The 22851-nt window shown below is 38.4% G+C and overlaps 3 protein-coding genes across 5 annotated transcripts in view; 2 read left to right on the plus strand and 1 right to left on the minus strand.

The window, feature by feature from the left end:
* Nucleotides 1-2401, minus strand: part of mkrn1 (makorin, ring finger protein, 1) — a 16582-nt gene extending 14181 nt beyond the window's left edge. The window contains exon 1 of one of the 2 annotated variants that reach the window (XM_053650345.1): nucleotides 2208-2398. In XM_053650345.1, coding sequence (XP_053506320.1) covers nucleotides 2208-2290 — 83 coding nt within the window. In that variant the 5' untranslated portion in view covers nucleotides 2291-2398. Of the gene's footprint in view, nucleotides 1-2207 lie in introns of both variants that reach the window. The other variant, XM_053650346.1, reaches the window with a different exon arrangement.
* LOC128623343 (toll-like receptor 1) lies at nucleotides 917-14931 on the plus strand. 2 transcript variants are annotated; one of them, XM_053650343.1, is made up of 3 exons: nucleotides 917-1445; nucleotides 9042-9228; nucleotides 10554-14931. In XM_053650343.1, exon 3 carries the CDS (start codon nucleotides 10555-10557, stop codon nucleotides 13018-13020), a length of 2466 nt encoding a protein of 821 aa, XP_053506318.1. In that variant the 5' UTR covers nucleotides 917-1445; nucleotides 9042-9228; nucleotide 10554; the 3' UTR covers nucleotides 13021-14931. The 2 variants fall into 2 exon arrangements, with proteins under 2 accessions (XP_053506318.1, XP_053506319.1); XM_053650344.1 differs by lacking the exon at nucleotides 917-1445 and having other exon boundaries at nucleotides 8781-9228.
* Nucleotides 14932-17172: 2241 nt separating this feature from the next.
* cnot4b (CCR4-NOT transcription complex, subunit 4b) overlaps nucleotides 17173-22851 on the plus strand; it is a 33040-nt gene continuing 27361 nt past the window's right edge. Inside the window, exon 1 of the mRNA XM_053650229.1 lies at nucleotides 17173-17396. The gene's annotated coding sequence lies outside the window, so the exon portion shown is untranslated. The remainder of the gene's footprint in view (nucleotides 17397-22851) is intronic.

Genomic DNA, 22851 nt, shown 5'->3' on the forward strand with positions numbered 1-22851 from the left:
ACCATATACATTTATTCATTTAGCAGACGCTTTTATCCAAAGTGACTTACAAATAAGAAAATACAAGCAAAGTGATATATCAAGCAGAGAACAATACAAGTAGTGCTACCATACAAGATCCATTAACTGAGTTCCAGAAGAAGCAAAGGGCACAGAATAGAGGTGTAAGTGCCAGAGTAATTTTTTATTTATTTATTTTTTTAATGGGTTAGTTAGGTGTTCATTCGAATATACAGTACAATCGATTTGTGTTTACTTCAACTATGACTTTAGTCGGATTAAGGTCAACAATAATCGCTGTTTACATGCTAGTTTCTTAATCAGAGTATCGTCTTAATCGGGTTAACATCAGATTATTACTGTCCATGTAAACGTACTGAATGTGAGATACAAGGAAGAAAACCACCATGTTCTGCTTATGTTGTCAATCAGCACGATCCTGGCTCGTTCAGTCATGCTGTACGTGCAAATAGACAACTGCTTGAACCTGTGGGCTGCGTCCCAAACCGCGTACTTACCCTCTATATAGTAGCCGAGATGCATGTATTTCTCCTACTACAGGCCTATAGTAGGCAAGTATGCGGTTTGGGATACAGCCGTGCTCTCTTGTTTGCTGTCAAACGGTTGAGCACTGCCGTGTGTGATCGTGTCCTGTTGCAAAATGCGGTGAAAACTCCCACACAACGTTAATAATGTGATTAAGGTGTGTACATGTCTGTAATACACGTCGATAATGCGACTAAAACAGGAGTACTCCACATGTCTTAACTCGATTTGTGTTTACTTCAAGTATGACTTTAATCGGATTAAGGTCATTAAAAATTGTTGTTTACATGGTAGTTTCTTAATCAGATTATTGTCTTAATGGTGTTAATAGTGGATTATTGTTGTTCATGTAAAACTCACTGACTGCTGGCGTTCAGATGCGTGTCGTACAGCACACACATACACACACTGTGTGAGCCTTTAATTAAAAATTGCTGAAACTGCCAGAATTTTTTTTATTCGCCATCAATGACACTAAATCAGACCGGACAAATCAAAACCAGTTACACGGGTTAAAATCAGTAAGCATGTCCCATTTCTGCATTCGAAAACCACCAATCTTAACTCACAACTAAAGAACGATTTTGTATGTGATTTCTGTCTGTGATGGCAAAATCAGGCCAAAAAATAAAATCAAATCACATCGTGTAAACGTGTCTTTTTAATAATAGAGTCCTGGTGTTGTCATGCTTTAATCTCTTACACATGTGGAAAGACAAAAACTCTAATTTGAGCTGAATTTTATTACATAGACCACTCTCATTTCTTCTGAAAAAACACTTATCAGACACGAGTCTGATCTATGACCATATACGAAAATAGTTCGGGTCTGATGCGAAGAGATCTTTCTTTCGGGTCCTGACACAGATGTCGCATTAAGGCAGAGTAACTTCACCATGGTAATGTGAACCCAGCTTCAATAACAGGTGTAAATGAGGCAAAGATACAGCACTAAACGATGTTTTAACGTTTACATTTAACAGTTTTTAAACGAATTTTCAAACTGATTTCACATTTTGAAGAAACCACTTCACAAGTGAACCATACAGTTATTACACTATGGTACTGCAACAACAATGATGTTAAATTACGAGTACACTTGTGTAAGATCAACAATTATACAGCTCAATCAAGATGTTTCCTGGTAACAATGAACTTCAAATAATCGAGCGTTTCTTTGTAAACCTCATTGTTGTCCATTGTTGTGTGTTAGCCGGTTGTCCGGCTCTAAACAATGGCGCCTTGCTAAAGGCTGTAATAAACTTAAAGAAGGTTATTGAATCAGAAAAGCAACTGACGACGACCACCAAACCTGTTTATAACAGAATATCACCCTTTATACAAGTCTGTCGCTTAAACTGATAGTGAAACTGAATCTGGTCGAGTGTATTTCCGTGTATTTGCTCGAGGGAAGTCGTTTTATTTGTCGAGTCAGACTGTGTAAGTGTTGTTTACCCTCGTTGCTCGCTATCGAGTATCACAACAAACATGTCTTGCTAACATTAACAGTTAGTTCTCCACCGAGCAAACTCGCACTCAATACCGTCCTCTAGCACTCAATACCGTCCTCTAGCACTCAAAACACGACCTACCGACACACACGAAACACAGAGCCATTTTAAATCACGTACTACCTCGCTTCCTCGTGAATTTTTACTAACCTGCAAGTAACGTTTTTCGTCCAGCCTCCCGTTGTTATTGCCGGAGCCGCGATAGACGGTGCCGCCGCCGCTGCCTCCGCCATTGCTGTTTATGTTCAAAGTCAGCAGCACCCGGATATTCCGGCGAGCCTGAGATCCGCTTCGGCAATTTTCGGAAAACCGAAGCTGAATATTCACTTCTTCCAAAATCCAATAGAGGGCGTGCGAGTTCATAAAGTTCATACTGTATAATAGTGCTCGCACGCCCTCTATTGGATTTCGGAAGAAGTGAATATTCTAGAATTAGAACGCGGCTTTAGTGTCAGATCTTTACACCGTTTAAGATCTGACACTAAAGCCGCGTTTCCACCGCAGGGACTTCCCCCAGGAACTAGGGACTTTTGGAGGTACTCTGTGTGTTTCTACTGCAGGGACCAGGGTCTAAATTAAGTTCCTGGTAAAATATTTCCCCCTCAGATGCCGCTTTTCCAATGCAGGAACTTCCTCAAGGAACTAGGGACCTTTGGAGGTATTGGGTGTGTTTCCACTACAGGGATCAGGGTCTAAATTAAGTTCCAGGTAAAATATTTCCCCCTCAGATGCAGCTTTTCCCACGCAGGAACGTTCCCCAGGAACTAGGGACTTTTGGAGGTACTCTGTGTGTTTCTACCGCAGGGACCAGGGTCTCAATTAAGTTCCGGGTAAAATATTTCCCCTTCAGAAAGTCCCTACTCAGGAGGTGGTACTTTTTCAAAGTTCAGGACCTTTAGGGCTCTGAACATGCTGATTGGTTGAGTGCACGCAGCATTTTTTTCAACCGACATTTTTAAAAGTCTGGTGCGATGCATACATTAACAGTTGTTTATTGCAATTTGAATCAACACAGTAGAGTTTCTTAAAAAATACGACAGATGGAATGACGGTGAAGTTCAGGACTTAATAAGTATTGATGCCGAGTATTTATATCCTTGCCAAGGGCTTGTTGCACGCAGTCATATGTCACCAGACTTTGTGTAATCTTCATGGTGCTTTAGACCGCAATGGAAACACAGACACCAAAGGTCTGGAGGAACTAAATGGGCCCTTTAAAAAAGTTCCTGGGACTAATTGTTCCGGGTAATTTCGATGGAAGCGTGTCTTACGTCTGATACATACATTAAAGGACAACTCCACTCTGAAACTCATTAAATATTTTTATATAGAAATGTTTGTGATGTGTTTAGTGTTTGTGTTGTAAATTTGTCAGATGGTACCATATTTTCATTATTCCTGTGAGCAGTTAGCAGTTGTGTGCTACACTGACGCGACAGGGAGAACTCGCTAGCACAGTCACACTGGTGTTTGTGCTGCAGTTGACTAGCCTAGTAAAGGTGCAAATATACTTAATGTTCACCACGCTATGGACGTGCATGCAGCAGTTACATGAGCGACATTGTTCAATTATTCACTTACGTATCTCATGCATATCTATAGAGAATGAGAAGCAGAGTCCACTAGAGGCAAACAGAACCAAAACATCCCTCTCCATCTGGTTTCCAAGTCAAACTGTAATATTTAGTGACTTCAACACACTCACAAGCTCTGTTTCTCTAGATAAGTACACCCCATGGGAATTTCTGGCTTTTTTGACATATTTGGACAAGCTAACATTTGATCTTCTGAAACAGTGCCGATTAATAAAGGTGATACACGCTATCAAATGTCACATAAAATTGACATTTTGTAGTAATTTTCACAATAAAAAAAAAAACAAAACAAAAAAAAACAGATCAGCCACAGATCATACTTTCAAATTCATCACACTTTCAAACCCATAAAATTACAATCAGGTGTTCAGGATTTGGTGCCAGTGATTAGACAGGTGGAACCTCTTTTATTTATACCCCTCTCATATCTAGAATCTAGTGTTCCCTTTGTTACTGAGGTGTGTGGTGTCATCATGCCAAGAGTTAAAGAGTTTTATAATGCCTTCAGAAAAAAGGTTGTGGATGCATATTAGTCTGGCAGGGGATTTAAATACATCTCCAAATTATTTGAAATGCGTCATATACAGCATATAGGCAAAGACCAGGCCTTTTGGAATAATGTGCTTGAGACACATGAATCAAAGATAGAGTTGTTTGGCCACAGTAACAGGAGACATGTTTGGCACAGACCAAAGACAGCTTTTCAGGATAAGCACCTCATACCAACTGTGAAGCATGGTGGTGGAAATGTTATGGTTTGGGGTTGCTTCGCTGCCTCAGGGACAGGACAGCTTGCATTCATTGATTCAACTATGAATTTTGCATCATATCAAAGAGTGCTTGAAGATAATGTGAGGCCATCTGTCCAAAAGTTGAAGTTGAACCTAAAGTAGACCTTTCAAAAAAATAATGATCCTTAGCACACTAGCAAATCCACCAAGGAATGGCTCAAAATATGACATGGAGGGTTATGGAATGTCATAGTCAAGGCCTCAATTTGAATCCCATTGAAATGTTGTGGAGGGATTTGAAACATGCAAAAAAAAAAAAAAACATCTTGCAACTGAAAGAATATTGCATGGAATAGTGGTCCGAAATTCCAGCAAGCCTATATATAGTTTGTTTTTGGATGAGAGTGGAGGGTTTTTTCTTGAAACCCTTCCAAACAACTTGTGGTGATGTAGCTGACTTCGGATTGTAGTTGAAAATTTTTTGGCCGCTCGAACCATCCTTATCACAGTGCGTTGAGACAATATAGACACACAGCCAATTCCAGGTTGATTAATAACATTTCCAGTTTTATGAGGAAATGATCTGTCAGTTTTACTGAGCATCTTGCAGAAGCAGTCACGGTTCTTTTGGAGACTTTGACTGTTGCACTTGCTTCTTATTTTTGCAGAAAAACCCAGCAGCCTTCATTATGTTTTTTGTCTGAAAATTGTCTCTCACCACTTAATCTGCTGCTTTCTTTATTGAAATACAAACATTTTTCTGTAACATTTCATTTTGTGCTGGAAAACTAATGTTTGGGAACTTGTTTTAGTTTGTACTAAAAAAAACAGGGTGCCTAAGACTTTTGCACAGTACTGTGTACAGTCCACTTCACGGCTGGTCTGCAACACTTCCAGTCTTTTTTAATTTGGTAATATGTTTTGCAACAGTGTCCTGTGTGATGTGCTTGCCACGTTTCCTATTAAAGTCAATCGCAACCTTACAACAGCTTCCGATCCAGCCCTGAGAATGATTTCAAGCCGTTCAACTTTTCAACAAGTCATTCTTAAAGGCTGTCTGGTGGGAATCTTTACATAGACACAAGACACAACCAAAAAGTGGAAGTAATACTGAAAACAAATGTCTGAGAAATTCAGAAAAAGATCCAAAACGGACAGCTGGAAACCTGACAAAAGTCATTACAGACTAAATCTATGTCTTCTTAACATACACTTTTTGAACTTTTTTGTTACTTTTGGTAATCATTTCCAAGAAAGCAAACTTTGGCACACAGCTGTAGCAACACTGCTTAATGAGTAAATCCTAAAGTTGCACCAAAGAAATTGAGGTCAGACAGTCTGAAGTTTTATGCTGCATGTTGTTTCAAAAGGTTATATAAAAGCTAATGTCAGTGTGCTAAAGTTTAATGTCAGATACAACCCAGCTTTTTATAGAATTCTGCCTGACTTTATTAAAAAAGGTTGATTGAGTTGGATTAAAAAGAAACATTATATACTAGGCAAAAAAACCCCCCAAAACAATACAACTGGGAACTGTTCCATTTAAGATGGCTTTCAGATCAGGTGTTTAAACACTTATTCTGCAAGTCAGCATAAAAATAACAGCTTCCTGAAACAGACCGTTGTAGTTTTTACTCTCGGAACAGTGTTCCAAATAATTGCAGACCACTCAAAATCAAGTAGCTCATACCATTTTTTTTTCATCTGAATACACAAAGGACAATTTCAAAAATGCTGAAAGTTGGTTCTTGTCAAATAATAAAACCTCTATTAATAAGATGTGTCAAGGGCCGAGTAAGTGGGAACATCCTTATCACAGATCATTCATGTAAATCACTTAGTCCCCTACATCAACAATTTTGTCTGTGAATTGGAGAGAGTTTAGACCAAGCCCTTATGCCTGGGTACCAAATATGTATTACGTATGATACTGTTAATATGCATAGTAAAATCCACAGTGTTGAATTAACACCTACAGTACAGTGTTTATTCATGTCCAATTGGACACAATTGTATATTGAAAGAATAAATTCTACACTCTAGGTGTTAAGTCAAAACTGGGGATTTTGCTGGGTGTGTCTATATTCTGATGTATTATAAAGACAGCATTTTTATGCAAATGTTGCCAGTTTAGTTACAGCTGATAACTGTCGGTGTGCTCTTGAGAATTGTTTTTAGGATATTCGTGAATTAACTGTTAGGTTTTAGAAAAGACAAAAATCAGATTAGAACAAAATAATATGGAACTTATCTAACTTTGACTTCTCTATGCATACTAAGGTAAAGTTTAGTGTTCTGCAAGGTTCTGTTTTAGGCCCACTGGATGTTGTTCAACTAAATAGACTTCATGTTAAAACTATAATGATTTCAGAAGTATCTCCCGTGCTTATAATCATACATTGCTCGTAAGCTCATAAGTTCCTGGTTACACAATTGAATTATTATTTTTTTTTTACTATATAGTACACAGTTATGAAAGGGAAATTATTTACAATTGCATTATCTGGTTTCACCCAGATGAGGATGGGTTCCCTTTTGAGTCTGGTTCCTTTCAAGTTATCCTCCTCATGTTCTCATTTAAGGGGTTTTTCCTTACCACCATCACCTTTGACTTGCTTGTCAGGGATACATTTATAAATGTAAAATTTTTATCTGTAATTTATATATTTCTGTAAAACTGCTTTGTGACAACGTCCATTGTTAAAAGTGCTATACAGATATAACTGAATTGAATTGAATATGTATTATTTGCTGTATGATAAGAGTACATTTACATTACATTACATTTATTCATTTAGCGGATGCTTTTATCCAAAGCGACTTACAAATGAGAAAATACAAGCAAAGCAATATCTACAGCAGAGAACAATACAAGTAGTGCTACCATACAAGATCCATTGATTGAGTTCCAGAAGAAGCAAAGTGCACAGAGTAGACGTGTAAGTGCCAGAGTAGATTTATTAAATTTATTTATTTATTTATTTTTTATGGGTTGGTTAGGTGTTGACAGAAGAGGTGGGTCTGTTTTTTGAAGATGGTGAGAGATTCTGCGGTCCGGATTGAGGTTGGAAGTTCATTCCACCACTGAGGAACAGTTAGTTTGAATGTTCTTGAAAGGGACCTTGCGCCACGCTGAGTTGGAACTGCTAAAAGTCGGTCGCTAATCGATCACAGATTGCGTGAGAGAACGTAAGCCTTCAGGAGAGAGTTGAGGCAGGAGGGTGCTGTTCCAGACAAGGTCTTGTAGTTGAGCATCAAGGCCTTGAATTTGATGCGGGCGGCTACAGGAAGCCAGTGGAGGGAGATGAAGAGGGGTGTGACATGGGTTCTTTTGGGCTGGTTGAAGACGAGGCGTGCTGCTGCATTCTGAAGTGGATTAGATTAAATGACATTCAACATAGCAGTGACAGTGCAAGTGTTTCATTATTTAGTATGGAAAAATTATATATTTATATATTTAACTCCTTCGTACAAAAGATTAATTTAGATTAGATTGAACATTATTGTAATTGATCAGAGTACAAGTACAAAGCCAGTGAAATGCAGTTAGCATCTAACCAGAAGTACAAACACCAATTCACATTATGTGTAAATGGTCAGATTTTTCACAAGTCTTATCCCTTCCACTGAAGCATTTGTTCACATGACACACTGGTAGTTTTGATCTGAAATGGATCATCAGGTTTTACGCAAACTTGTGGAGTCCATGCCAGCTTGAGTGCACACTGTCATTAAAGCAAAAAAAGGGGATATACCAAAACTCTGACATTCATGTAAATATATCTAAGATTCTCCTTTCACTCAAGTTATCGCTGATAATATCATTTGTAATTAAATGAATCATTTTGTGTTAAAATGAAAAAGAATGCCAAACAGAAGCATTTTCATTTTCATCCCATATAACTTAAAAGCAAAATGAAAATATATTTTACAGCGTTTTACACCTCCGTTAGTTTTACTGCCACTACTGGATGATTTATAGGAGTTACTGAATAATGTGCTTTATAGTAATTAACCTAATTATAAGCTGGACTATATAGTTTTAATAAACACACATGGCTTATTAAATGCTAAATGTTGAACCACTAGATCGCTAGAATTCAGTGAAAGAAATAGCAAGAAACACATATGTACAGTGTAAACAAATACTAAATGTGTGTCTCAAATAGGCGTGTGAAGTTTTATAACCAGTATGAAAATAGTTATAGCAATAACACCAGGATATCAGAGTTAAAAATGTATTATTGAACTATTTTTAACATGGTCAATATCAAAAATTTGCTTAAATTTAAATAGTGACCTAGAAATCCTCCTGTATATAACTGCGAACACATTAACAGTATATTGTATTCTTAGGTAATTTGAGATTTTAATTAGTTCCTTTTTTTTCTGCCCATAGCCACTCACAATGAATACCTAGAACTTCCTTTTTTGAGATGTGGCATCAGGAAAATGTCATTTGTTTTATAGTTATTTAAAATGGCAGTCCTATTCTCACACCCGCATACTTACAATCTGTCATTGATTTTAATCATGTGATATTTGATAACATATTCTAATCTATAATTGACGTGTGGATGACATGAAGATGGTTGCATGCTTAAATGTGTGAATATCAGTCAGTTAACTTCCTGATTTTTTAATTCTGATCTCTACAGAAGAATTGCAACATCCATAATACCACGCACACTTCATTTTCCAAAAAGGAAGTTGCAATACTGGACATTTATCATTTAGAAGGACATCTGAGGTGAAGGATTTTCAGACACAGAAGCCTAAGAAAAGAAGCAAAAACCTACTATCTATTACCTCCTGTCGTGTTTGATTTCGACCAAAGACATTAAGGTAAATGAGCATTTTAGACTTTTTTTTATTTATATATAGGGGTGGAAAAAGTGCTTAAGTGCTAGAAGATACTGTTTCAGTATTTCACCCAATTGCTCAATTAGAATTATACTCAAGTGAAAGTAAAATGTAACTATATTTAAATGTATTAAGTAAAAAGTAATTGCTTTTAAGTGATAAAAAATATATATATATATATTTTTTTTTTTTGCGTGAAAAGTAAATATTATTAATCTAAAAATTATCTAAAACTGTCAGAAGATTATTTTTATTTTACGGTGCAGCTGCACCATTTTGCCTGAAAACTTCATTCAATTTCTGTACATTTGATGGTCATGTACATGACTAACCCTGCATAGTTTGATAATGAATTAATCAGAAATAAAACATCATGTAAAAAATAATATTGCTCACTAATATTGTATAACTAGAATTTGAATTGCTTGCTTTGATGTGCCTAGAAAAACTATGTTAGCTACGGGAATCGATGCCTGGTGTAACCTGGCAAACTTAGTTAAATATAACATTAATGTTAGCCAATTAGTGAAAAATTACCTCAAAATGCTTTTTCAAATTAGATGGAGTTCATGCCTTCAAGGTTGGCAAAGGAAGCACCCTATTTTATCAAGTCTTTGCTTACTTTAGCAGGCTGAAACATTTTACTGAGGTAGGGCCGGGATGCTCATCCTCAAGTTCCACATTACAGTGTAGTGGCATATACATATTAAAATGCACATGGATACAGTAGATATAGCTTTAACTACTTTTTGTAGCATGAGAAGATCATAGCAGATGATGAATAGGCATGATTCGTGATTGTTTTTTTTTTTTTCAACATTACTGATTGGATGCTTTAAAGTGAAATGTAAATAAAACGCACACATTCTATTGATGTATAGTGTACAGTCATATGCTAGATGAGAGAAGAAGAAGTACTCTGAAGCTATAAATAAAAAATAAAGGTGAAAAAAGGTATTTTTTTTTTAGAAATGCAATTAAAGAGTATGAGTATTCAATTTCAATAACACTCAAATAAAATATAAATACCCCCAAATAAAATATAGTATTAAAGTTACTATACTAGTTAATTACTCACTGTTTTCCACCCCAGATGTTTTGACAATGACATCCACTATATTGACAAACCTTTAAAAATGTATGTATAATAAATGTATCAAAAAATTATTTAACGCACTCTTGTCTTAAATTAATTGGTGCATTTTCAATAGTTTAATACACAATATCCAACAGTCCAAGATTTGATTTGCTACATAAACCTTCCAAAAAAATGAATACAATTTAATTATGATTTCCTTGTTTTACAGCATGCCACCCATCTTCTGGACAATTGCAGTCTCGTCATTGCTTTTAATGGTCAGAGCCGCAGTTCTGATAAATGTAGACAAAAATGTCCAGCTCTGTTCCTTTAGAAGGGACAAATCAAAGGACCTTACCAACAGCAACCTGAACAGGATACCATCAGACTTGCCAGATGACACTGAAAACTTAGATGTCTCTGAAAACAACATTTCTAGTATCATCCATGCTGACCTGTACAGACTCACTCGCCTGTGTTTCCTCAAGATCACCAACTGTGGCCTTCAATTCATCTCCCCTGATGCCTTTTATAATAACGCAGAGCTCAAGGTTCTCAACATCTCCTACAACCTACTGACCGTTATTCCCTACTTGCCTCTTCCACAACTTAGGATCTTAGACCTTTCCGGCAATGATTACGACAGCTATACTCTTCCAGCTTTTTTCAGTAACTTGACATATCTTTCTACCTTGGCAATAGGAAGTCCAAAAGTAACGTCAGTTAAAATTGATGATTTGGCACCACTTCAAAATACACATTTAAAACAATTCACATTCGGAGGTGGCACTGAGATACAAAAATATGAAAATGGTTCATTTGCCCAACTTAAATCATTGGAGGAAGTGTCTCTGAGAGTGACTTTTTGTCACAACTTTGATATTTTCAAAACCATGTTGATGGACCTTGACCAAACACATACGAAGAGAATCAGGCTAATCAAGCTCTTTCCAGATCAGTGTACAATTTCAAGTGATCCTTTCGAGGGCCTCGAGAAACTCCATGTACTCTCCAACTTCACCATTGTGGACACCTTGATTAACAGCTCTGTCATGGTGAAACTCCTCCAAAATATCTGGAAATCATTTTTTGAGGAACTTGAATTTCTGAACATAACTTATAATGAAGATACTCCATATGGGTTTCAATTCCCCAGTCAGAACCATACACTCAGTTTACGAGCAGTTGTTTTTAACGGTGTGAACCACTATCAATATCGGTATCCTACAGTCAACATGAGCATGGACTTGATTTCTCAGCTGACTTACTTGAAGTTCTCTGGTACGGGAATGAATATTCTTCCATGCAATCTCATTTCAGCTATACCATCACTGCAAATTTTGGACCTGTCAAACAACCTTTTGGATGATACAGGATTCTGGTGGTATTTGTGCTCATTTGAGAGTGTGTTTCCAGCTTTGAGACAGCTTTCGTTAAGCAACAATCGTTTTTCTGACCTGGCGTATATTTCTAAGCGGACTCATGAAATGAAGGTTTTAATGTCCCTTGACTTAAGTTTTAACTCCATTCAGATTGGGGGTCCATGCTCCTGGCCCTCACACCTCACTGAACTGAATCTCAGCCATAACAACTTGGGCGACTCTGTTTTTCAATACCTGTCCCATCATTTCCAAAAGATCGACCTCTCCAAAACAGGCATAAGCGTCATCTCCCAAGATGTCCTCTCACAGTTCCCCAGACTCACACACCTCATCCTGAGCTTTAACAGCATACATCTCATCCCCTCGGATCTTCATGCACCTGTGCTGCAAACCCTTTACGTTGATCAGAATTCCATCACGTCCATTGACCAGGCTGCGCTCGAGGGCCTCCCCAGCCTGCAGACTTTAAAAGCAGGTAACAATCCATTTGTCTGTGATTGTGACTCTTTTTGGTTTGTAACCATGTTGAACAAGGCTCTTCTTCCTGATTGGCCATTAGACTACACATGCAGTTCTCCACCATTACTAGCAGGAAAGTACTTAGACACATACAAACCGGGAAAACTTTCCTGTCTACCAGGACTCCAAGCAGCAGTGGCTCTACCAGTAATTATTGTTATTACAGCTGCTTTGGGCATCATTTTCTATGCATGTGATGGCATCTGGTACACCAAAATGCTCTGGGTATGGATAAGAGTGAAGCGTCGGAGCACCAGACAGGCAAATAAATCAAAGAACAGCGCCTTTCTTTACCATGCATTCATCTCCTACAGCCATCATGATTGCACCTGGGTGGATTCTGAACTAGTCCCAGCTTTGGAGAGCGCAGGTTTGTCCATCTGCATTCACGAGCGAGACTTTGTACCTGGCCAATGGATTGTGGACAATATCATTAGTTGTGTGGAAAGCAGTTACAAAACAATCTTTATCCTGTCAAAGCACTTTGTTCAGAGTGAATGGTGCAACTATGAGCTCTTTTTCGCTCAGCACAGAGCAATTAGTGTGAGGGATGACTCACTGGTCTTCATTCTGTTGGAGCCCATTCCATCTGACTCTCTGCCTAAAAAGTTCCTGAGGCTAAGCACCATGCTAAGACAGAAAACCTACCTGGAGTGGCCAAAAGATGAAACCAAGAAAAAAGTCTTTTGGTCTAGTCTCAGGTCCATCTTGCAGACTGCAGACAAGCGTATGGTGCTGAAAGAGATTGCTTTTGACATAGCTGAAAATGCTCTTTTATTGAATGCTCAACAGTAAAGTTTCCTACAAACTGTACTTCTGTACCAATGGTAGCTGCAGGACAATCAAAAACATCAAAACAATTAAAACAGCATTTCCCTAGGTGTTTTATTCTTCTTATACCACAGTAATTTGGCAATAATTACATGCTTTAATTAATTAAACAACACATACTTTTTATTGGTTTACAGTTACATTGAATAATGGAATGTGGACACACAAGTGAATGTGAATGTTGACAAACAAGCTATTAACTATTATCACTCACATTATAGCAGCTATAAACAGTAGTTCCCTCACCAGCCTCATCAACCTTTTTTTCTCTCTGTTGAATTTAATAAGACAAAACAGTATAAGATGTCTAGCAGCTTCTTAGGTTACAGAGAAAGTACAGACTTAACGTGTCAGAAAACTTAAATTTACAGTTTTACCTCTGACTTTTATAAAGCCCTGACTCTGGAGACTTCTTCCAAAATTCTAATTAATCATCACCTGACAGAAAACTTCACCATATGAACATTTACACACATTAATCTGTTCATGCAGAGCATCTGTCATACAAGTCATAAATTGCCTTGAGTATACAAATATGCTTATTTACTGTGTAAAATTGACATACAAGTGAGTGTGTAGTTTGACTCTGTCTCCATCTACTGTTAAAGTAGTATTTGCTTCAAATTTCAGTGTACATTATGCATTGTTGTTATTTTTATTTTATTGCATTTTATTTGATTTTATAGTAATATACTGGACATTTATATTTACATTACATTTATTCATTCAGCAGACGCTTTTGTCCAAAGTGACTTACAAATGAGGAAATACAAGCAAAGTGAAGAACAATACTAATAGTGCTACCATGCAAGATTTATAATCGAGTTTTAGAGGAACAAGGTTGCAGAGTAGAGATGTAAGAGCTAGTGTAAGTGCAGACTTTATTTGTTTATTAATTTTTAAAGGGGGCAAGGGGGCAAGTTAGGGGTTGGATAAGTGTTCAGGGAAGATAGTGACAGATTCTGCTGCTGGATTGAGATTTCCACCACTAAGGGACAGTCAGTTTAATGGTTCTGCATAGGTACCTCATGCCTCAGTGAGTTGGCACTACCAGGCGTCGGTCCTTAACCAATTGCAGGTAGCGTGAGGGAACATAAACCTAAAGGAAAATGTTGAGGTAGGGAGGTGCTCTTCCAGACAAGGTCTTGTATGTGAGCATCAAGGCCTTGAATTTGATGCGGGCAGTGGAGGGAGATGAAGTGGGGTATGATGTGGGTCCTTTTGGGCTGGTTGAAAACAAGGCATGCTGCTGCATTCTGAATCATCTGAGGTGGTGTGATGGAGCTGGCTGGGAGGCCTGGGAGACGTACGTTGCAATAGTCCAGTTTTGAGATAACAAGAGCCTGGACTAGTAGCTGTGTGGCATGATCAATGAGATAGGGTCTGATTTTCTTGATGTTGTACAGAATGAACCTACAGGACCATGCAGTTGTTGAAATGTGGTCTGTAAAGGTCAACTGGTCATCGAAAGTCACCCCAAGGTTATTTTTTACACTTCCTGACAGATGGAAACTTGTACTTGACATGGGTTTAAAATTTTTTTTTGTTATGGGCCAAAAATCTGCAATCCCTTTATTCATTTGTTTGTCCCATATGGGTTTCCATTTTGTAGTAGGATATGGACAGTAGAACAGTATGGATGGTCCAGTCACAGTACCACACATGATGTTGACACTATTTTTTAAAATTGTTTTTGTTTTTAATAAAACAATAAATTCTTTGCTTATCAAACCATACTGAAAGGCAGCTGACATAAAAATCACAAATGTTTTCTGGTATCCTATAACTAGCCATATGAGGATAATTGATTTTAACAGGGTTGATGATATTATCGTAAACTGGTATTGGAGCAACAGTTCTCTTTGTCATGTCCCTCTCCCCCCCACCCCCCACCCCCCGAAAAATTAAATAAAATAAAAAAGTTTTTAAATTCTTATCTAGTAGCCAGAATTAATGGATTGCCTCTATGAATGGATACTTCAAATTTGTCTAAAATTGGGACACTTGGAAGACGGCTGTTCTTATTGCCTTCCAAATGGGACCGATTTTATATTTGTCCAAAAATGCTGCCTGTGTAGATAGCTCCCTGCCAAATGGAATAGTAATTGTATTTTGAAATATTGTCTGTGTAGAATATTTTAATATACAAAAAATAACTGATTATCTGCACATCCCTACATATATACACTTGCCTCGCACCTCTAGGGTTGGGGGTTTGAATTCTGCCTCCGCCCTGACTCTGTGTACTTTGCATGTTTTCCCCGTGCTTGGGGGTTTACTTGGAGTACACTGGTTTCCTCCTCCAGTCCAAAGGCATGTGTTGTTGGCAGACTGGCATTTCCAAATTGTCCGTAGTGTGTGAATGTGTGTGCACCCCTTCCAGTGCACCCCGTCCAGGGTGTCCCCCGCCTTGTACCCCGAGTTCCCTGGGATAGGCTCCAGGCTCCAGGCTCCTAGAGACCCTGTGTAGGATAAGCGTTATGGAAAATGGATTGATATCCCTATAAACAGACGAAATTTCTTTCTTTCTTTTTTTTAAAAAGCAGAATGGTAATAAATGTTTGAATCCAATTAATGGACTATTGGATCGTGTTTAGACCAAACACAGCTGGAACTTATTTTTTCTTGTGTGTGTGTGTGTGTGTGTGTGTGTGTGTGTGTTTAAACAGCCGAAATTTCGATCAGTAGTACATAGAGGTTACTACGTTATCTGTTTGTTAATGCAGAAGATGAGGTAGAATTGAGCGTCTGTCAATTTCAAATTGAAAATATGTATAAGGGGATTGTTAAAAGTGCTTTTATACGCTCTAGAGCAAAATGGATCGAGAAGGGTGAAAGAAACACTAATTATTTTTTTGCTCTAGAGAAAAGAAATCGTAAAAAGACATCTTTCTCTGCCCTAAACATTAATGGAGATTTATGTACAGATCCAGGAATGATCTCAACCTTTGTATACACCTTTTACAAAGAATTGTATACTTCTCATTTCTCAAGGAAAATGTAATGTTTTTCTTTTGAGTATTCGTGATAAGTTTTCATGTATTAATTAGGATATTAAGCAACTATGTGATTCTGATATCTCTATTACTGAAATGAAAGATGTTCTGAAATCTGTGGGGAAAGGAAAATCTCCAGGCACCTGATGGCCTGTCTGGTGCATTTTATTTACATTTCTGGGACCTCTTAAAGCAACCGTTGCATAGTTTGTTTAAAGAATGTATTAAATAAAAGGAGAGATGACTCCCACAGTGAAACAGGGGCTTATTTCTCTGATCCCCAAAATGGATAAAGACCCACTTTTAATTGAAAAACTGGAGACCAATAGCTCTGCTAAATGTTGATTACAAATGACTAGCTTTAATATTTGCAACTCGTTTAAAATCTGGTCTTAACAGTATAATTGCCGAAACACAAAATGGATTTATGAAAAATAGACACATTAGTTCCAGTATAAGTTTAGTACTCGATCCCGTTGTCTACGCAGAGAATATTGATTCAGACGTTTTCGGATTGTTATAAAGCATTTGATTCATTCGAACGCCATGGCAATTTTTGCTTAAATCTCTCATCGTTTTTGGTTTCCGAAGTACCTTTATCAACATTGTGAGTATGTTTTATAATGATATTAATTCTTCAATTTTGATTGGCTTGCATAGCTACTACTAAAACCATTTTAGGTGTCTCAGTGGTTAAAGGCTCTGGGTTCAAGCCCCAGCACTGCCAAGCTACCACTATTAGGCCTTCGGGCAAGGCCCTTAACCTTCAATTACTCAGGTGTATAAATGATATAAATGTAAGTCGCTCTGGATAAGGGCGTCTGCTAAATGCAGTAAATGTAATTGCTAATAACGGAGTTTTCCCCCGTTTCTTTTTCTTGCAGCTGTTGTATTGTTATCAATTAATATATTTTTTTATCAAAATCCCATTTTAAAAGGTGTTTCCACATGTGGTGAAGAATTTAAAAATATCTCAACTAGCCGATGATACTACTTTATTCCTTTGACTATCAATATTATGTTACTACGTTACCCATAAACCGTTTGGACTGACGCATGCGCAGTAAGTTGTAATTCCCCCTCCCCCTCCCTCTCTCTCTCACTCCTCCCCTTTCACGTAAGATGGAGGTTTGAAGGTGCAGCCGCTGTACATGGTTATAGAGGCTATCAGTACGCCTTGGTGTTTTCATTTAAATAAGAGCGCAGAAGTAATCCCCAACTGAATCCGTGCTCCCAGTTTTTGTTGTTGTTTTTTTACATTTTTATTCCGGAGTTCAGAAAGGTTTCTTAGATCACCTTCCCAACTGCTGTGAATAAATCTTGAGAAGAACAAAATTAGACAGGGTGAGTATCCCTAAAGCTAGCTGCGTTAGCTAGCACTCTGTGCTCTGCCATCAACCGTAGACAGAGGAACGACCAAAGTTTTGGTGTACACTTTTCTGTAAGAGTTTGCTGCAAACCAAACCAAACTAAACAAACACCCCACTCGTCCTTGTGGTATTTAATTTTTATTTTATTTTATTGCCAATAAATCTGGTGTGCTTTTCAGATGTTATGTACTCGGTTGGGAGAGTCTCGGGCTTTACCGGAACAGTACAGGCCTCGCTGCTAAAACTGCTCAAATATCCACCAGACTGGTAGTTTAGCGCGTAGATTTCGCCACTTTCTAAACTGTTTGCCGCCTCCATTATACTCTGACTTCTAGCTTATTCATGTTTTTATGTTTATCTTCTTTCCTATACACATTGATATTGTTTTTACATTATTATTTGCTATGTAGACGTGTACTTGCTGTACTGTCAACAAACTAGCTAACAGGCTAACTGTCAACTGCTACACCCATGTCAGTTAGCGTTAGCTAACTCCGTTAGTAGACGTGACTGTGTTGTTCGGGTAACACAAAATATCAGTCTTTATTGTAGTTATACGTCTTAACTCACTGTCACTGATTAATATGTTCATATAATTAAAGAATATTTAGTGAATGGTGACTTTCAGTTCTTGTAATAGCTATCTTGCTAGGCTAGCGAGGTAGCTATCCCCCCCCCCAGCCTTAAGTGTAACGGTAGCTGCTATACCTCGCTCTTTGATTTAGTAAAATTAGAAAGGACATTAATATTTCATATTGTGTGTTTTATTGTTTGTGGATTAATAGTGAATTGCCTTTGAGCTGCTGTTTTTAGCCAGCTGTCAGTGTGGCTATAATGTAACGTTATATCTTGTAGCTGAGAGTCCAGACAGAAAAAGTCACTTTTAGTTGAAATCAGACATTTTGAAAGCGCCCTCAAGGACACCAAGTGTCATTTCTTGCAGGCCTAGTCTGTCTGTCTGTCCGCCAGGGTTTGGTTGAGGCAGTCTGTCATCTTGAACAATTTGATTTCGTCATAATTAATCCTGCACCCAAGTCATCTAAAGCTTTTACACGTCCAAATTGTCTATAGAGAGCGCAGGATGTAGTGCCACTGCAAGCGAAGACAGCTGACGCTAAAGTTCAATGACTGCTATTACACCACTCATTTAAAAACCACCGATAGGAAGATGTTTGTAGGTTTACATACACACACACACACTCACTCGACAGCTACGAATACGGTGGAGATTTAAACGAAGAGCGGTTTGTTGAATTTCAGCAGCAGAGAGAATCTCTGTGTAATGTCTCGTCTCCGTTGTATCTCAGCGGGACAAACGGAGACACGGCATGGAAATAAATAAAGGGTGAATTACACCTTCCAGGTGCGCAGCGGGCTAATTGGCACACAAAAAGGCTCTCTTATTGAGTTGATTTGCTATTATGACGAGATGAAACTTTTTTGCTTTCAGATCTGTGCTGTCGTGACGGTCTTCATCGTGTTAAGCCTAGTTTACACTACACGATTTTAAGTCCGATTTGCACGTCGCCGAGCTTGCCGACAAAACCCTTTGATCGGAGGCGAATCGGCGCTCGTCACTCTCCAGTCGATCGTTATGTGTGAGTTACTCAACAACGTGTCAGAGAGGCTTGCCGAGGCATCACCGACGCCATACAGATATTTGGCATGCTAAATATCTGGAGCTGTCGGGCGACTCCACATCCTGTGGTGTGAAAAGTGTCGTCTCTGGCAGCGATTGCGGCGACGAGCTACAGCCAATGAGAGAGCAAGGCATGGGGTGAGGTCACCGTGAGGAGGGGAAACTCGCGTACAACTTTTTAACTTTCAACGAAGACGTTCTTTCACCCACTTTCTTTGTCTTTTCGTTTTTGTGGGTTTGTTCATCACGCAAACAGCTTGCACCGCTCGTTTCTGTCCTACGCCCATCTTCAAATAAACAACTCCTGTTTCGCACGTGGTTTTCGCGTCATATAGCCGTCTCACTTCTCGCATGTGTTTTTCGTGACAAAACGTAGTTTGGACACCAGACAGAGTCTTGTTCAGATCGTGTTGTTTGTGTGTGTGTGTGTGAGTGACCCCCTGTCTCAGAGCAATCACATAGTGTGAACACCACAACGAGTTTATGACTCCCGATTATAAGTCACGTAGTGTGAAAAGCACGGTGATCTGCCGGCGTTGAAAATCATGTAGTGTGAACTTGGTTTAATCCGGCACATACAACTTCTCGCACAGTCTGTTATAGAATTCTTATTGTGATCATCTCATACAAGTAATAATCGTGTGTAAAACCGTTTAGTCTTTAGTGCCACTAAGACAGCCCTTTGGCTCTGTTTTCTCTGTACGCGCAAACATGATTTCAACTGCAAACAATAATCTAACATGGCTTTTCTCATGCAAGCGATACCGAAAACATTTGTGTGGGCTTGTCTGATCACATACTGATCGACAGCAGCATTTCCTATATGTTTGTGCTCCAGAACGAATCCATTTATTAAACGTTATAAACATACATATGTGAAAGAACCTTGTGCTGTTATTAAAGCAGATATGATCAGCGAGCAGCTCTCTGAGAGAGAAGTACGCTGGTGGAGAAGTATTCTTATAACAGTAGTCCCATTTAGATTTCTTTTTATAGCTTTGCACCTTGCAGATTTAATAGTTTGTCCTTGGTAAAGTACACCGTCATGGTGGAAATGTACATATTCATAATACAGCCAGCTCCAAAATTATTGGCACTCTTGGAAAAGATGGGTAAGACGTTATCAAGATATCTTTGTGGCTGCTTAGCGTAATCTTCCTATGAGTATGAGTGGGTTCGAACTCTTAATGGAAATTTATTCTAGGAAAAGCTTAAAACATTGACACTATTTGCTTATTTTTCTTATTATTACGTTTGATCAGTTTTGTTGATTAGTTGTTACAGCCTGAGTAGAGAGATCTGGTTAGATAGGGGAGAGCACAGTATGACTGAGTAGACTGTGCAAAAGCCTTCACATAGCTTGCAGTTATTTTATTGTCATTGTTTTAATTATTTATTTCAAATCATAGATTTTATTTATTTTTTTTTTCTCTCTAATTTAGTCCTACCCACCAGTTAGGTTTCTCCGTCATACTACTGCTGCCAATCCTGAAGGGTGAAGGCTATCGTGTGCTTCGTCCATGTGAAGCCAGTCAACAGCGTGTTTTCGAACTGCTGCTGCATCATGGGGCGGTGTAATACACTCGCTATTCACTTGCATGAGCTCATAGATGCCCATGATTAGCTAGGGTCACTGTGATTGACAGATTTTGCTCTTTTGGACTCCTGGCCACTGATAGCTGTGGCATTGTTGGGATTTGAATTCACAGTTTCCGGACAACGAGGCTAACTTTTCCGTTGCGCCACTCTGGAGCCTCAAACCAGGACTTTTCATCTCCTGACATAAGCAGTAATCTTTCTAGTAATCTTTGAGGTATAGTGCAGTTATATGATTCAGCCTGTTTGGTTTTCTGTGAATTCTGTAGCCAGCTAATGTATGATATATTGTAGATGCATGGGCTTACATTTTGGCCTAGTTGATGTATTGCTAATAATCCTGTTGTTGAATATTCTTTACATAAGTAGTGCTTTTTGTCCATGTGCATAGTCTGTCCTCTGGGAGAGGTTATTTCTTGGTGGGGAATGTTTAAGAGGACAGATGCAAGGCATTAGAAAGGTACAGAAATGTCCTTGGCCCAATATGGGCACATGCTCTGGCAGCACTGACTCGTGGCAGAAACAACGTTATAATTCACAAGCAAGAATCGATTTTAATGTGTAACTGTTCTCATAGAGTGCAGACTGTATTTTCTAGTTGTTGAAAGGAGGCCTTTGACAACGGTTAAACTGACTAAGTCTTGTTATGCTTGTGTGAGTAGGCCTACTTGGGGTCTGTTATCTCACACTTGGTGTGTGTAGAGTTTCTGATAATGCCGTGGAGGCTTTCATAACTACATTGGAAATTAGCCATTTGTCCTTTTTTAATGGGAAGATGGAAAAATGTCCTTTTTGGAACCACGATTTTCTACAACTCAGGGAGTATGCCTTAGCAAATGATAATAAGGTTAGGTGGAATTATAAGCTTAAATCTTTGTGGTATTGTATAGCCCCTTGTTAAAGAGTCAGAGTGATGGATGAGTGTCCTGAAATCTCATTTTATTTGTTCTCTTTTTCCTCATGGTGCTCAGACAAGGTACAGTCCCACCTGAAAGTATTGGAACGGCAAGGTCTATTATAATAATAATAATAATAATAATAATAATAATAATATATTTTTGGCACAATACACTGAAGACATCAGTGTTTGAGATCAAAAGATGAATGAGACGATAGAGCACATTTACAGCTTTCATTTCCCGATATTTATGTCTAAATGTGTTAACCAACTTAGAACATGCCAAATTTGGTGACAGACCAGCCATTTTTATGTGAGCAAAAGTATTGTAACATAGTTGAAAAGTAGAGAACCCTTATTTGGTTGCATACCCCTTAGTTGCAATAGCTTAGTCAAGCCAGTGACCACTGACCTCAGCAAATTGTTGCATTCTTCTTTTGTGATGTTCCAGACTTGTACTTCAGCATCTTTTGGTTTGTGGTTAGTTGTAGGGGTTTTCTCCCTTTAGTCTCCTCTTCAGTAGGTGGAATGCATGCTTGATTGGGTTAAGGTCTAGTGTTTGACTTGACCAGTTTAAAACCTTTACTTTTACTTTCACCTGACAAAGTAAACAAAACTTTGTGTTGGCATTGTGTTTTAGCATGATGAAATTTCTTCCAATTCACTCGGATGCATTTCTCTGTAAATTGTCAGACAGGATGTTCCTGTTAATGTCTGAATTCATTCTGCTGCTAACATCATGAGTTACATCATCAATAAAGATTAGTGAACCTGTTCCAGAAGCAGCCATGCAAACCTAAGCCATGATGCTTCCTCCATCATGCTTGAGCAATGAGCTTGTATGTTTTAGACCATGAGCACATCCTTTCTTTGTCCACACTTTGGTCTTTCCATCACTTTGGTAGAGGTTAATCTTGGTTCCAGAACTTTTGTGGATCACCTCTGTATTTCTTTTCAAATTCCAATCTGGCTTTCTGATTCTTACTGCTGATGAGTGGATTTCATCTTTTGGTATGGTCTCTATATTTCTGCTCTCAAAGTCTTATTAGAACGGTGGATTGTGACACCTTCACCCCTGCCCTGTGGAGACTGTTGATGTCACTGACTGACTGTTTTGGGTGTTTTCTTCACAGCTCACAATGTTTCCGTCATCGACTGCTGTTATTTTACTTGGCTGACCTGTTTCTTGCTTGGCTGTTAGTACTCTAATGGTTTCTTTCTTTTTCAGCTCTCTGGTCTTTATGTTGGTTTATCCTTTTTAACCACAGACACACAGGCAAAACTCAGGGATCAGTC

Source organism: Ictalurus furcatus, chromosome 19 (genome assembly GCF_023375685.1).
Source record: "Ictalurus furcatus strain D&B chromosome 19, Billie_1.0, whole genome shotgun sequence".
Taxonomy (NCBI): Eukaryota; Metazoa; Chordata; class Actinopteri; order Siluriformes; family Ictaluridae; genus Ictalurus; species Ictalurus furcatus.